Source organism: Suillus paluster (genome assembly GCF_016628075.1).
Source record: "Suillus paluster strain FC165 chromosome Unknown EDB91scaffold_42, whole genome shotgun sequence".
In the NCBI taxonomy this organism is placed as follows: domain Eukaryota; kingdom Fungi; phylum Basidiomycota; class Agaricomycetes; order Boletales; family Suillaceae; genus Suillus; species Suillus paluster.
In genome coordinates this window covers 14,236-30,194 of record NW_024537602.1, presented here as the reverse complement: position 1 = coordinate 30,194, position 15,959 = coordinate 14,236, and the positions used below count along the sequence as shown (strand labels likewise).

Sequence of the window (15,959 nt, the reverse complement as noted above, 5' to 3'; positions counted from 1 at the left end):
CTGGTAAACCTGTACACTCAGCACATAGCCTTCTGCTATGCTATGCTCATCACTTAGGTATATAAACATATGTACATTTGTCTGTAGATACTCAGTCTGAATATTACCTTTTCTAAGCCCTGCTCTTCTGTTCTTTGACTTGGGCCTGATCCTAGTCAACTCCTGTTAGCTGGCCTAGGGGATTGACTCCCTAGGTCATCCACCCTCCAATCCCCCGTTCCCCCGTTCCCCGTTCCCCTCGTTCCCCCCCACCCACCCGTTCCCCCTTTCCCGTTCCCCGTTCCCCCGTTCCACCGTTCCCCCGTTCCACCTTTCCCCTTAACCACCGTTCCCCCGTTCCTCCGTTTCCCCTTTCCCCGTTCCCCCCACGTTCCCCCCCCCGTTCCCCCGTTCCCTCCCCCGTTCCGTCTCTCCGTCCCTCCACTCCTCCAACTTCCCCATACGTCCGGAAATGACCCCACACTCTCGCAGCTGTCCCCTCCATTCTGCTCTGCGTCGGACTTCGTCCAAAGCAAGTTCCTTCTGCTCCGCTTCTACTATTGTTTTCGACTGCAGTAGTCTCCCGCTTCCTCACTGTCGGGCCGGAACAACCCCCGCCCGACTTTCCTGCGCTCACCTAGTAGTCCATCGGTCCTCCTTCAGAAGACCCACGTTCCGATGTCCTGTCGGAATCCATAGAATTCATGTTGGACTACATTCCGAAATTAGGGGCATGTACTCGGGTAAGGGGCGCAGTGTACAAGCTGAAGCCAAGCCCCCCAGACTCCGCTTTACCCCTGAGCACGGTCTTAACAGCTTTACAACATAGTTATCTTGACCACTGCCTCATACTTAGAAGTATATAACATATCCTGTACTTAGATATTTTCCCCAGTCTTAATATTCCTTGTCTTCTTGCAGTTACTACTTGTGAGAATTCTCAGTAGGACCTTGCCTCCTCTGGACACAAGTTTCATCTTGTTGTCACCTCTGACCCTCTGCTCCGACTTAGAGCCATGCTCTAAGTCTTCTCCTTACTTCCCCACCCCTATCAAGTATTCCCCCTGCTCCTTTCCGCCCTCCGCACTATCCTCCACCTTCCCCACTTCTATCAAGTATTCCCCCTGCTCCTTTCCACCCTCCACATTATCCTCCGCCTCCTCTGCTCCACTCCTAGTCAGCCCGCCTGCTAGTAGCACTTACCTCTCGACCCTCAAAGTGGACCTAAGCGGACCACTTGTCCTATCGTCGGACAATGTCGGACCCGCTTCAAATTCAGGGCACGTACTCAGCTAAGGGCACAGCGCAAGAGCTGAAGCCAAGCCCCGACCCCTCTGCTTCTTGAGCCGGCACGGTATCTAACAATGGCCTTAACCCACAAGACCGCGTGTTCCTCCGACTATTGGAAGCCATCAACAATCTTGCCCGCAACAGCTGTTGTACAACGAGCTCCGAAGATTCCAGAATCAAAGTCTGGGAGCCAGATACCTTTGATGGTACTGAGCCCCAAAAACTCCGCACATTCTTTGTACAGTGCTAGCTCAATTTTCAGAGCAAACCCCAGTCCTTCCACTCCGACCGAGCCAAGGTAAACTTTGCCCAGTCATACCTCAAAGGCATGGCCCTTGAATGGTTTGAACTGGACCTCCTCTCCGACAAACTCCATGACAGTCCAGACTGGATGGAAGATTATTCCAAGTTCATGTTGGAGCTTCAGACCAACTTCAGTCCTCATGACCTGGCCGGCAATGCGGAAGTCAGCTGAATATGTGCGAAAGTCAGCGGATCAACAAGTACATTGTAGAATTCCAACGACTTGCCTCACAAGTCTGTGGGTGGGGTGATGGAGCCTTATGCTGTCAGTTCTACAATGGACTTCCAGCCTGCATCAAAGACAAAATCAGTCACCTGGGGAAACCTACCACCCTTGCGGAATTCAAAACCCTCACCCAAACCATCGATGCACATTACTAGGAATGCAAGGGAGAAGTCTCCTGTGAAAGCAAGACCTCCGCTCCCAATCCCTCTATTAAGCAGTCCGCTCCGGACCGTAGCAGCTCCTCCAGATCCGGGAACGATACCAAATTCCCTAAAGGATCCGCCTCTGCCTCTTCCTCCAAAGCTCTGGATCTCACTTCCAAACTCAGAAAAGATGGAAAGCTCACTTCGGAGGAGTGGCAAAGGCATCTGGACAACAAGCTCTGCTTGTTCTGCAGTGGCCCTGGTCATACAGCTAGGGACTGCTTGAAGTTGACCTCACATGCCACTAAGGGCCACGCAGCCACGGTCACCCTGAAAGCTAATCTGGAGTCCTCGGAAGAGGCAAAAAATTAGTCCATGACCCTCCTGACTCCATGTGGGATGAGGGTTGCATTGACTTAACCTGCACACCGGAGTTACGTCTCAATGCTGTCGCCCTTTCCGATTCAACCTCTCTTTGTCCATATGTATCTCTTCCTACGTATTCTGATATCTCCAATTTTCCTGCTCTCATAGATTGTGGTTCTTCTCATTGTTTTATAGAAACTAATTTTGTCCATAAATACAGTCTCCCTACCTATGCAATTCCTCCACTTCCACTCCACCTGTTTGATGGTACTTGTAACACTACTATAACCGAAGCTGTAGATTTACCCATCCGTTTTTCCTCCGGCATAGTTACCTCTGAAACGTTTTATGTCACTCCTTTGGATTCATCTTGTCTTATCATCCTAGGATATAGCTGGCTCTCCCGACACAATCCGTTGATTGACTGGGTAACGGGCTGCATTGATTTCCAAACAATACCTCATGGAATGCCATCGACTCCTCTGACCCCATCTCCGCCTCCTCCAGTGGAAACACCTCCCCTGACTACACCAAGTCCCTCCGCTGATAAAGCTGGCCCCCATATGTCCTTAGTAAATGCTGTCGCCTTCTGCCGGGCTTGCAAACTAGAGGGGTCAACCCAGTTCAGTATTTACCTTTGTCCCTCTGGTGTCAACCTCCACTCTGCTGCACTCTCCGCTGATCCCCCGGATCTCTCCAGTATCCCTTTGGATTACCATGAGTTTGCAGATGTGTTCAACAAAGGCAAAGCAAGTCAACTTCCTCCACACTGGCCTTACGATCTGAAGATCAACTTGGAGGAAGGAGCTGTGCCGCCCCTCGGCACCATTTATTCCCTCTCCCCGGTAGAGTTTGAAGCTCTCCAGAAGTTCCTTGACGAAAATATTGCAGCTGGCCTGCTCCATTCCTCCTCCTCTCTGCACAGAGCCCCCATCCTGTTTGTCAAAAAGAAGGATGGCTCTCTACACCTCTGTGTGGACTTCTGAGGGCTCAACCAGATTACCAAGAAAGACCGCTATCCCCTGCCCCTCATTGCTGACCTCTTAGATTCTCCAAGCTGTGCAAAAGTTTACACCAAGATCGACCTCCAGTCTGCTTATCACCTCATCCGGGTAGCAGATGGAGATGAGTGGAAAACTGCATTCCAGATGCGCTACGGCTCCCATGAATGGTTTGTCATGCCCGAAGGACTTACCAATGCTCTGGCGGCCTTCCAGTGTTTTGTCAATAGCATCTTTGCCGACATGCTTGACATTTGTGTTATTGTGTATCTGGACGACATCCTCATCTATTCCCAAGACCTCGCCTCCCACAAACTACATGTCCATGAAGTTCTCCAACAACTCCGAAAACATTGCCTCTATGCCAAACTGGAAAAATGCGAATTCCACTCGAGCTCCATAGAATACCTTGGCTACCTCCTATCTCTGGACAGCCTTACCATGTCACCCACCAAGATCCAAGCCATTTGTGACTGGCCAGAACCCCGGAAAGTCAAGGACATTCAATCATTTCTCGGATTCACCAACTTCTACCGTCGCTTCATATTCAACTACTCAGATACTGTAGTTCCCCTCACTCACCTCGCTTGCAAAGACACTCCATGGAATTTCTCCAATGAGTGCCAGTGATCCTTCCAAACACTCAAGGAGGCTTTCACCACAGCTCCGGTGTTGATGCACTGGATGCCAGACATTCCCATCATTGTAGAAACAGATGCCTCTGACTATGCCATTGCCGGAATTCTCTCCATCATTTGTCCGGACTCAGAACTCTGTCTGGTGGTGTTCTACTCCAGAATGCTTACAGCTCCAGAGCTCAACTATAATACCCATGATAAGGAACTCCTGGCCATCTACGAAGCTTTCCAGACCTGGCGGCACTACCTAGAAGGCTCCTCCCAACCCATTGATGTAGTCACCAACCACAAAAACCTCAAATACTTTGCCACCACCAAACTTCTCTTGTGCTGTCAGGCGTGATGGTTGGAATTCCTCCATCATTTCAATCTCATCATCCGCTTCCATCCCGGAAAGCTTGGAGCTAAACCAGACTCCCTTACTAGATGTTGGGACATCTATCCCAAAGAGGGGGATAAGGACTACACTCGAGTTAACCCTCATAACCTCCAACCAGTATTCACCACAGAACAGCTTGCCTCATCCCTATGAGCATCAACTCTAGCTACTCCAGTACTACAAGTAGCTGTAGTCATGGATATCGAAAGCCTCCAAAAAGATATTTTAGCCGCCCTTCCTGCTGACCCCATTGCCTCCAATCATCTCCTGGAACCTTCAGACCCAAGATGGACAGGAGATGACAACGGACTCCTCCGTTGTGACAATTGCATATATGTCCTGCTAACCAATGATCTCCATCTTTGTGTCCTCCAAAATACTCACGACCATTTCCTATCTGGACACTTTGGTCAAAACCGGATGTTGGAACTTATCCAGCATGAATACATCTGGCCCGGAATACGCACCTATGTCAAGGATTATGTCAAGTCCTGCACTACTTGCACCTGAGCCAAAGTTCCGAGACATAAGCCCTACAGATTGCTCAAACAACTCCCCATTCCCAGAAGGCCATGGAATTCCATCTCCATGGACTTCATAGAACAACTCCCAATCTTCTCCAGCTTCACAGCAATCCTCGTCATCATAGATTGTCTGTCCAAGCAGGCAATATTTGTTCCCACACATGACACCATCACCTCTCCAGACCTCACCTGACTCTTCCTTCTCCATGTCTTCTCTAAACACGGAGTTCTGTCTCACGTCACTTCCGACCGAGGCACAGAATTCATATCCCACTTCTTCTGGTCTCTCAGAAAAGCATTAGACATGATACTCCACTTCACCTCCAGTTACCATCCAGAGGGTGATGGCCAGACCGAACGCGCCCACCAGACCCTAGAGCAATATCTCTGGATCTACTGCAATTATCAGCAGGATAACTGGTCCAAGCTCCTTCCTTTAGTGGAGTTCGCATACAACAACGCTCCGAGCGCTACCACCGGAGTATCACCATTTTTTGCCAATAAGGGATACCATCCCAACATCTCTGTATACCCAGAATGAGACCTCTCCTCCGCCCGAGCCTGGGATTTTGCTGTAGACCTAGATGAGCTTCACCAATTCCTCCAGGAAGAAATGTCTCACACCCAAGAACATTACCAGGGCCCCACCAATGCCAGACAAAAGTCCACTCTGGACTTCAAGGTTGGGGACCAAGTGTTCATTAAAGCAAAATATTTCTATTCCACCCGGCCTTCCAAGAAATTATCGGAAAAGAACCTAGGACCCTTTGACATCAGTTCCCATCCCGGTACCCATTCCTTCACCATCCGCCTTCCGGACTCCATACGATCTGTACATCCTGTATTCCACATCTCGCAGTTGGAGCCCACAACTCCGAACACCATCCCTAATCATATCCAGCCAACCCCACCTGCAGTTGAAGTAGACGGAGAACCAGAGTATGAAATCTCCGAGATCCTGGACTCCAAGCTTGACCACTGACAGCGACATTGCCAACTCCTGTACCTGGTACATTGGACTGGTTATGAAGGCACGGACGAAGAAACTTCCTAGCTCCTCACCACGGAACTCGGAAATGTGTTGGAACTCGTCTCAGGCTTCCACTCTGCCTGTCCAAGCAAACCCAGTCCTCTCGCTGAGTTATGAGTCATTTAAGCCTCGAGGGCTCGGCCCTAAGGGGGGGATACTGTCATATCCCATACCTCTAATAGATGCCCCCCTTTATATTCTAAAATAGATTCAACAATTGAAGTCAAATTTGACAGCCAATCAAAGTCAAGATCTAATTTTACATTTGCTCATTATTTGTTTCACTGACATATTAGGTGAAATATCTAAAATATTTTATAGCATATGTACCCAATATTCTCCTCTATCAAACTTGGTACTGTCTCAGGTGTCAGCAACAAAATTCAACCTGAAATTCAGCCAGTCTTCCTTGTAAGAGAACTTGAGAGGTTGGCCTGCCAAAGTGTGCAACTTGAGTCTCTTTGCTAGATGAGAAGACACATTCAGAAGGGACAGAGTGCACGTACTACCTCCCAAACACAAACAAGATCAGTTTTGTGTTCAGCTGTGGCATGATTCACTATTGGGCAGTACATGGAGAGCAGTGGAAGAATTTTTGTTTCAAGATACAGACAGCAAGGTTATATGCATGTCCCACAAACTTTCAGGGCAACTGTTGTTGTAAATTGCAATTCAATGGTAGAACCAACCTACTTCAGTAGTACAGCAAATGTTCAATACCATGTGCAAGAGGGATCATATTGGGTGTACTTAGGATGATCAGTGATATTTTATCATTGAAATATGATAGAGACAGGAGGTGCATCCAGGGCTTCAGAGTTGTAGTGATAATGATTAATCTAATTGGTAGTAACTTTGATTCACCTCTTGAAGTGACACTTCAACCGACTTTGGTACAATGAAGTCAACCGAAGTCCCACATTTTCGAAGTGAAGCAAAGTTACCTTGAAGTCACTTCACTTCACTGTAGTCTGCTGACCAGTGATGAGCAGAAGCAGAAAGGACAGTTAAGAGCTCATCCCATTTTTGCTGCATACTAACAAGCACACTGTGTTATGTGACAATGTGAGAACACATTGATAAGGTGGAGTAAGCACAGTGGCTATGGTGCCCAAATGGAGTCTCACTGGTCAGCTAAATTGTTTGGCTCTAAGGCACGGTGGAACTTGATAACTCTTGACCTGACAACTTAAGAATTGAGCACACCTAGCATTAGGAGTGATGTGTGACCTATTACCATTCCAAAATAGATTGGCTCTCTATCTTTCAGAAAGCATGTTACCATTCAACTGACATTATTTAGTAAGGGTTGGACCCCGTGAACTTCCTCACAAAGGTACAAAGCTGAGTATTTTCCTCAATACCTATACCTGACATGTCATTGTGCCCAGCCTTCCCTCCCTTCTCTATCTAGCACATTACTCATGCCCAGGACTTCCCCTCCCTTCTTAACTGTCTCCAACAACAACCACTTCTCTCCTCACCACCAACTGTAGAATCCTTCATCAAGGGCAGCTGCAATGGAGCTGAAGTTAGTCATTGGTATAGTGATTGTGTTGGTGTGGTGTAATGGTATGTCATCGTCTTCCATCTGAGTAGTGGGTGGCTGATATGTGACTGCCTCATAGTCAATATCATTCACTCTGGCAGGCACCTGGTCTACTGCTGGGCTTGCTTCAATTAAATCTTCCCAGGCTACTGAATCAAAACCCAGATGTAACCAACTCCAATCATCCAGAGCACCTGCAAGTGTACTGTACGATGATATCACCACTGGATGTTCAGAACTTGTGCCATCGACCATTGGAGGTGCTATTATCTTTGGTGGCCAGTACTCATGGACACTCGCACCAACAACCAATGCTGCAGACAACGAGTTATGTGAGCTGAGCTGCACCACAGTAGATGGCCTATGTAAGGTCAGAAAGTGCATGGCATCATCTGAGTTGGTGATTTCTGCAGCCTTGTGATGCTCATACACAACTGCAGGCATTTCGAGAGAAGGTGCTATATTTAACTGGCATATAGCTGGTTGGCAAGGGCAAGGGGGTGCCACAACATTGTTTCATGGATTGGAAGTGTTCTTTGTTGTGATACGGCAGTGCTGCACTGCAACTGATACATTTTATCAATGTTTCATTCAAAACATGATTGATTTGCTCGCACAAACCTTGATGACTAATACATCTTGTTGTGTGGTGAACATGTGTGGCCTTGTGATTGTGTGTTGTGATGCCCAAGCTTGTGTGCATGTCAATGCTTGTCATTGCACTTTGGTCATATCTCATTCCTTTCATGACACCAGCAAGCAGTGTTAGATGAACACCCTCACGATAGGCATTATGGTGTGCTTGCTTGTTTCCATTTGTCATGGCTGGGGAGGCCCTCCACAAATGCATTGGAATGAGGCTGGCTGGCTGGTAAATTGCGGGCAGTGCAAACTTTGTGCCATCCAGCTTATCTCTGAGCCATGCTGTTAGTGAACAAGTTAGCAAATTCAGCAGGAAAGTATGGCAAAAAATTTCACCTAAGGCTTTCAACCCTCTGCTCTGAATGATATTCAATGTTGCTTCAAGGTCTAGGTGACACTCCAATATAGCTAAACTTAGCATTGCAGAAAAAACATCCTGTGGCACATGTATATGCAATGCGAGTACATTTCTCTTGTAGTGTGTGACACAAATATGAAAAAACACACCATAAATGATTATATGGGTTGAGATTACAAATACGGCAGTGTGGTTCATACATACACGGCATGGTAACTGAATAACATAGCTGCATGCAGTACATCCCAAGACCTGGATCATCCGTTACTCACATGAACACCATGATTCTGAAGACAGTGTACATACCAAGTCCTTGGCCTTTATGACTGTCAGCAATGACAGTCTCAAATCCAGCACCATAAATATGATGGAACATTATGGGCAGGCCCATATCCACACTTGCAATCTTGAATATGCACTAGAAAAGGATAATATGGGCCTTTGCTGTCTGTGACATTATGAAAGCTCAAGCACCAACAATGGCTGAATAGCAAGATGAGTTTGTGTTATGAAGGAGACAACTTGACTTACATCGCATATGGTCAACATCCCACAATTCAATTTCAAATTCCTGCCAGCCTTGCACATGTTTGAACGATGTGTCTATAGAGAGGCATTTTGCTTGTAAGAGGTGTTGGGACATCTTCATTGTTATGCAGATAACCAGTTTGGACTCTTTTCCATGCTCAATTGGATGCACCTTGGTGCAATGAACATAATGTTGTTCAGGAGCGAGGCTTGCATGTTCATCTGCCAGCAGATAAGCACCTATAATATATGTGCTTCAGAATATGGAATGTGAGTCAATGAGAAGAGGTTGCATACCTTCGAAGCCAGTACCACTTGGATACTTCATGTTCCAAAGTGTGGTGATGAGATGTCAAACATGGTCTAAGTTGGCCAAGGATGGGTGGATATCCTGGAGCATTGCATCTCAACCAGATAATGTTAAGTCCTATGCGAGTGCATGATGAAGCCCTTCTATGAACGCACTATTGAGAAAAATCCGCCGGGGTGTCACATCAGCAAGTTTCCATTTCATCAATGCTAACAATCCATGAAATAAGTTGAAAAGCCCTGGTGGAGTTTTGACAGGTGCAGGTGATGGGTGTGAGTGGGGGTTTCGACAGACAACAAGGATACGTGGACATGCATGTAGGTCATGTGGAGTGAAAACATCGAATTTTGCGCTACAATTATGCCCCCATTTGCAGAGCACTCCCTGCTTAAGTTTTCCATCCGGCCAATGATTCCAGTGAGCTGCAAATCAAGTGTCAGCCATCAATGTTCTACAACTAATTATCTGCCAAAGAAAATTGACTTACAACAAAGCTGTCTTTGTGACAAAGGACTTGTCACATAGTTGCATAAAATAAGGGGACCATATCCTGAAGATTTAGCAAGATCTTCACATTCTGTGATGATATGCTTGTTATCTTTGAGTAAGGCTTGGAGATATCGAGTGCCACACTCTTGAATGTTGTGGATAAGCAAGTGAGCACAGCTGTGTCAAGATTGTCCTTTGCAACTACAAAACAAATGCAAGTCAGTCATTTATGCTGTTGTCTTCAAGTGAGAAACAAGTCACCAGATGTAAGGTTGATTAAATTTGTTGAACTCCATGACAAGCTTCTGCTGACACCATGATCTATTTACTGGCCATTGACTTGAAGGTGAGCATTCCTGATCCAAGTCTGAGTCAAGTGTAGTTTCATCGAGATACTGATCAGTTGTAAGACCATCCTTGGTGAAGACAGCAGCCTGAGCATCATTGGTAACATCTGACTCGTCAGCATTCACGGAAGTGTTGGAGTCAAGTTCAGCATCAGATGTGCACCCATGTTCTTGAAGAGCAACAAAAAAAGCAAAAGTCTTCTGAAAAACCTCCTTCTCAGCATCATTTGAGGATTTTGCTGCAGTAGTGGTAGCAATAATTAAAGCAGAGACCTCTAAGAGATTGGTGAAATGATGAGTTGTGGTATTGTGTGGTTGTGCAGAGCAAATTTTAAGCCCTTTGCCTGGGTGTAATGCATTAGATATGGTACAGCCTGAGTTAACTGCAAGCGGGATTCTTACATGATGTCTTGAGGTTAGAGCAAGATACAGACTGTTTTTGAGCATCTCACAGCATCAAACACTTAAATATGTCATGTCCTCCATGTGCATCACCCAAAGAGTATTGAAAATGGGCCTTTGGGTGCTGAGAGCTGTGATAGGTAGAGGGATCAATGTTGAAGATATGCACAATTGACTGATCATAACTATCACCTGTTACGGCTGTGTTTACTTTGCTTCTTTTTCCCTTGATCCACGCTTACTACGCATGTCTCTTATCATGTTATATTTAGTTCGGTATTACTCAGACGCCTCATTGCTTACGCATGTGCTTACTGATACATACCTATTATTACGTCACACCCTGTACCCAGTATCCTATATAAACCCTGGCTAGGTGACGCTGATTCTTCAGCTTAACCTACGCTGGTTTTCCTCTGAACATCTGACTTGATTCTAAGTTACCTCTTCGGTACTTAGCCTTGACTCTACTTAGGACGTTCTTAAGACTGTTGTCTTGAACGTATCGACAGACCTTTGGTCTTATTGGCTATTGTTTTGCCTGCGTTATACTTCGGCGTAACATCACCAGTTTGAGGATATTCCATGATGGCACCAAGAGGATGTTTGATAAATGCATGTGCAACACTCTTTCGAGTGAAACGGTCACATCCAAGTTGTTGATCATCATGGGTGAAAAGTTGGGCAGCAGGTGGGTTGTAGTGAAAACCAAGAACAGTTAGGCAAGGGCTAGTGGAAGCTGGCAATTCTGAAACACTGGGTATGGGAGAGCAAGTTGATGGTGGTGATGGGGAGTTGAGATCGCATGGAGAAAGACCAACATTATCTAGAAGTATTTATGCACTCTGAATAGCAGAGCATTGTGAGATATGCCACAGCAGTGAGCTTGAAACATACCTACAAAGGTTGCTCTTATATGTTCATGACAGCGAATTGCACTGGCGATAATGCTGTGAGTTTTCGCTGACGGGATTGACTTTGAGTATGTGAGGACTAACTGTTGGGCAAGACCACAACACTTTATAATTACCATATCCAGTAAGGACATTTGCATTTCAGCACTTCTTTACTCTTTTTCCACCTCCACCACTGCAACATGTACCATCGCCAGTGAGATAACACCCAGATTGGTTTTTTTTTCGATCTTCTAGCTCACATTAGCTTTGCATCTCACAGCAGGACCCTGGGGGCTCTATTCAATTGCAGACATCAACAAATTGGTCTCCAGGCCTCTAGTGCATATCAAGGTTATTGGAGCTGTTTGGATCATGAGAGGGTAGGGTTTTTGCTTGGTCCAGAAGGATGAATGCCACAGATCACGATTCAGGATATTAAGCTGTTAACGGAATGGGAAAGCATTAGTGAGTCTTATTGGAACATCTCTTGAGTGCAGTGGAGAATGATACAGGTACTAATATTTTCAGCTGACTCTCTTACTACATGGCATGTTCAACTTCAACTTGAGAGTGCAGTCTCATGCACAATCTGGAACAATTTGTCAGCTCCATCATTGTTCTAGCCTCAAATATTTCAGATGTCAAGTTTGCATCATATCTAGTCTGTCCCTGACTTGGAGCCAAGGTCCCCGGCTTTGAGAAGCACTCCCAAGACTCAGATAAAAGCTGCACATACTCATCTACCCTCCTCATCTCACTTGTGTCCACACCACCCAACTTGAACTTTTGCTCCCTCTCTGATCATGCCTGTCTATGGTGAGATGTTTGAGGTCTCCATTGGACTTCAGCATGCTAGTGTAGAACTCTCAATATTCTCTCATGAAGCTGGTAGTGCTATCAAAATTGCCTAGTAAGTTATACTGCACACCAAACACTAACACTACTGACTCAATGTAGTCCCATCTGTAGGTATACAGCAGTGTATGTTGTTGCTAGTGGACTTCAAGCATGGTGCATGTGCTGCAACATCGCCTGGGAGTGTTTTTGTACTCTTGTGACCAACGAGCATGTTCCTGTTCACTTCTCTACCAACAACATCTCTACCAACAACATAGGTCATTCCATGGCGCTTTGTCACCACAATCCAAGCCAATGTGACTTTTCACATGAGTTCTATCTTTCATTGTTTTCTACTGCATTTGTTTTATGTTTTTTTTTTGCAGTCAACCTCAATGAAGCATGACACACAGTGGAACTTGAGTCTGCTTATCTTCACATCCTTACTCAAGGTAAATTGTAGACTCAACCTTATTTCTTTGCAGCTGTTACTAACTCATTGATGTAGGTCAGAATGGGTCTCTACATCTCACTATGGCAAGGCTAGTACGGGCATTTCAATGACAACTCGCTGCCATACCACTCAGTCATGTTCAGCTTATGCCCTACTTTGAAGGCTACTGCAGCAGCCCTTGTTTATGAGCATTGTCAGGTGCTGGTCCAATCCATAGTCATGCCACTCATTGTCATCACCACTGTGTTAAGAAATGCATGATTTAATTGAACCACTACTAATACAACATGTGACTAGGTATGGGACACCATGTGCTACATCAGCGACACATCACCAACTACATTTGAGTCCGCCATGCATCAGTGGACTTGGGAGAGGCTGTAGGCCATGAAGGCATGCAGAATGGACACAGAGAAGTGTCTGCCACTGACACAGACCTGCTGAACACCCTTGCAGCAGGATGAGGAATGTGACAGTTGCAGGTTAAGGTTTGCAAGTAGTGCACTGAGGGCACACATACCAACTTGCCCAATGCTTATATAGTGCCTTTGCTTACCATTCACCAATATAGAGTGTTACATATCAGGAGCAGTGGTTGGAGTCCTGCCCAGGTATGTAAGTGATGCGTTCAGGGACTTGCATTTCTCACACCATTGGGAGCTGAAGTATTTTGGAATGGTAACAGGTTGCCATATACTCTAGCATTAGTAGGGCTGCTCAATTCTTTGGCTCAGTTCACTAGTGGAGTTCACTTGTCACCTAATGACATCGCTTAACATTCGGCAAGCACCCGGCATCCATCAAAATTCATGAATAACATGCACTCTGTTTCATTGATCATTGAAAAAGCGCTCCATACAGGAGCAATCATCACTAGTGGCCTAGGTAAGTTTTGTTTGGCTAGCAGAAATGTGAGCTGACATGCCTCCCCAGCCTATACCCATAATAGCTGCTTTTTGATGGCTTGTGAATCTAATGAGTATGCACAGGCTCTCCTTGCAGTAAGTCTTGCTCATTTGTGAGGATCAGACGATCTACACTAATACTAGCTTGCACATTCACAGCTGTCTGTCTCACCAACTCCACATATGACTCCCAGCACCTCATTCTGCAGGAAAGCCTGAGGTCTCCTCGATGTAGTCTAAAATCCTTTCCTTCCATTCAGCATTTGGAAACACCAAGAACTCAACCTTTAGTTCCTGAAGTGCTCTGCTAATCTGTCAACAATGCTTGAAAACAGAATCATGTCCAATTGATAACTCTTTTGCCACTCAGAGAGAGTCAGATCCACGCATCCCATATCAAAGAAGAAAACATCCAAGCTGATACTTCACGTGTCGCTGTGGTTTTTTCCAGTTGAAGTAAAAATTGTGTTATCTACTAGTTTTGCTACCAGTCGGTCAAAGGTGTCTCAACTGACTCTGGTTTAATTTAAAGTTCACAAAAAACCATTGGTTCATAAATCTACGCTACATGCCTAAAGTCGAAATTCACAATCAGGACCTTGCAAACAGCATGAAAAGAAGTCTTTGGACCAAGGAATCTGATTATAGTCCATTGCATATGTAGTCAAATGCTTACAACATCGATAAGATTATTCAAGTCAATAAGATTGATAAGAAGTCGCAAGAGTATAAATGATTGGCAAACAAACATTAAAAGACTCTACTTGAACACCCAGTGAACAACATTAGTAACTATTCATGGATCAGAAGAATACTTTACTGCATCTCAGCAAAAATGTCTTCAACAAGCTTATCCACAGCTACCCTCTGCGACGGCAACAGGCTGTCCAAATGTTCAACAATTGAATCAAATGTTGTCCTGTTGTCCTCAATGACAAATTCTGATTTGCTGTTGGAGCTGTCAGCATGCTCCCGCAGTGCCCAAAGTAAGATTGTGCCAGAGAATGCAATGATATTTTTGAGATCACGCTTGGTTGGGTCAATCCACCGAGAAAACCTCTTCTCGTGTAAGACGCGGGTGATTATGTGGTAGAGGGCAAGGTTTCCGAATGCTGCATTCTACGTAAGTCCGAGTCAGACTTTGGAAACAGTTATATCTGAAACTTTGAAGGCAACTTACAGTGTCTGGATTGTTGAGGTAAGCAAAGCCGATGCAGAGGCTATCAATGTAAACCTTCTGGTGCACCAACTCTTTTCCATGCTCACTGATAGGGAGAGCAAGATCAGCTGCAGATTGACCTACATCTTTGAATACACTTTGAACGGTGTTTGGAATGGCTCTGAGCTTCTTCAGTTCAGTTTTTTGGCTTTCAACCACCCATGCATTGATCAAGTCCATCGTCAATGACAATGAATGCACTTCCACTCCCTGATTGAATGCACACTGTGCCATGTCCTTCAGGTTGTTGCCTGCCACCATCAAGTTGTTGAGGAAATCCCTCTTGAACACATTGCAGGTGCTGTCAATAATGCGCGAGACAGTGACTGATGACAGTGGAGGTGGTCAGATACCGTTGGACACGAGAGATTGACCGCTAATGGCAGGGGAACTTGAGCTTGGTTGGGCTATGTGGCCTGTGCCTGTAGGTTCTACAGGAAGGAGGCATGGGTGGACAGGCTTGCGAACGGCTCTTGAGGATCCAGGTATGACCTAATATTTAGATTAGTCAATGTAATTTACTACACAGAAGATGTACAAGTATTATGCCGGTTGAGAATTCCTCACCCCATGCTGGTTCGCCTGGTCTTGGTTTCGCATATGCCATGATGAGGCAATAGGCTTCATATGGTGCTGCTCTATTCACTACACATAATGAGGGGACGCGTACCAATGCATCGCTATGGTCTGTTCACATCCTCAGGCCTGACCTGTAGTTCTCGATAGCCTAGTGGACTCCTTCTACATTGAGCGCGGGGGTCTGCACACGGGATTGGTGCTGAAAGGGGGTAGTGGACTGTGAGGGTATCTGATGCTGAAATTGAGCAGGTGGTATGGTTGATGGGCTGGCTATCGATAGTGTGTGCGGTATGGTTGATGGGCCTGCCATTGATTGCTGGTTAGAGGGGGGTATCTGTGGTGCCATATGCGGCAGGAATGATGTGTGCGGCATGGCTGATGGGCCCACCATTGATCACTGGTTAGAGGGGGATATCTGTGGGGTCATATGTGGCCAGAATGGTGCGCATGGTATGGTTGATGGGCCCGCCATCATATCCCGGCTAGGGAGGTCCATCTGCCAGGGCCACTGCTGCATAAACTGGGGATGGACTATCGTTGATGGGCCACCCATCATGTCCTGGCT

At 46.0% G+C, this 15,959-nt stretch overlaps 2 protein-coding genes across 2 annotated transcripts; both read right to left on the bottom strand.

Moving 5' to 3' along the window:
* Positions 1-8,155: 8,155 nt before the first annotated feature.
* On the bottom strand, positions 8,156-8,458 carry EDB91DRAFT_1030803 (uncharacterized protein; the record flags this gene model as incomplete). The annotated part of the gene is made up of 2 exons (XM_041312709.1): positions 8,156-8,352; positions 8,407-8,458. Coding segments are annotated over 2 exons (249 nt in total), but the record flags the coding sequence as incomplete, so codon positions are not given.
* A 5,954-nt stretch (positions 8,459-14,412) lies between these two features.
* EDB91DRAFT_1083584 (uncharacterized protein) lies at positions 14,413-15,422 on the bottom strand (the record flags this gene model as incomplete). Its single annotated transcript, XM_041315642.1, has 4 exons — positions 14,413-14,715; positions 14,777-15,141; positions 15,169-15,307; positions 15,354-15,422. The coding sequence occupies 4 exons, from the start codon at positions 15,420-15,422 to the stop codon at positions 14,413-14,415; spliced, it is 876 nt and encodes a 291-aa protein (XP_041175276.1).
* Between the last annotated feature and the right edge of the window lie 537 nt (positions 15,423-15,959).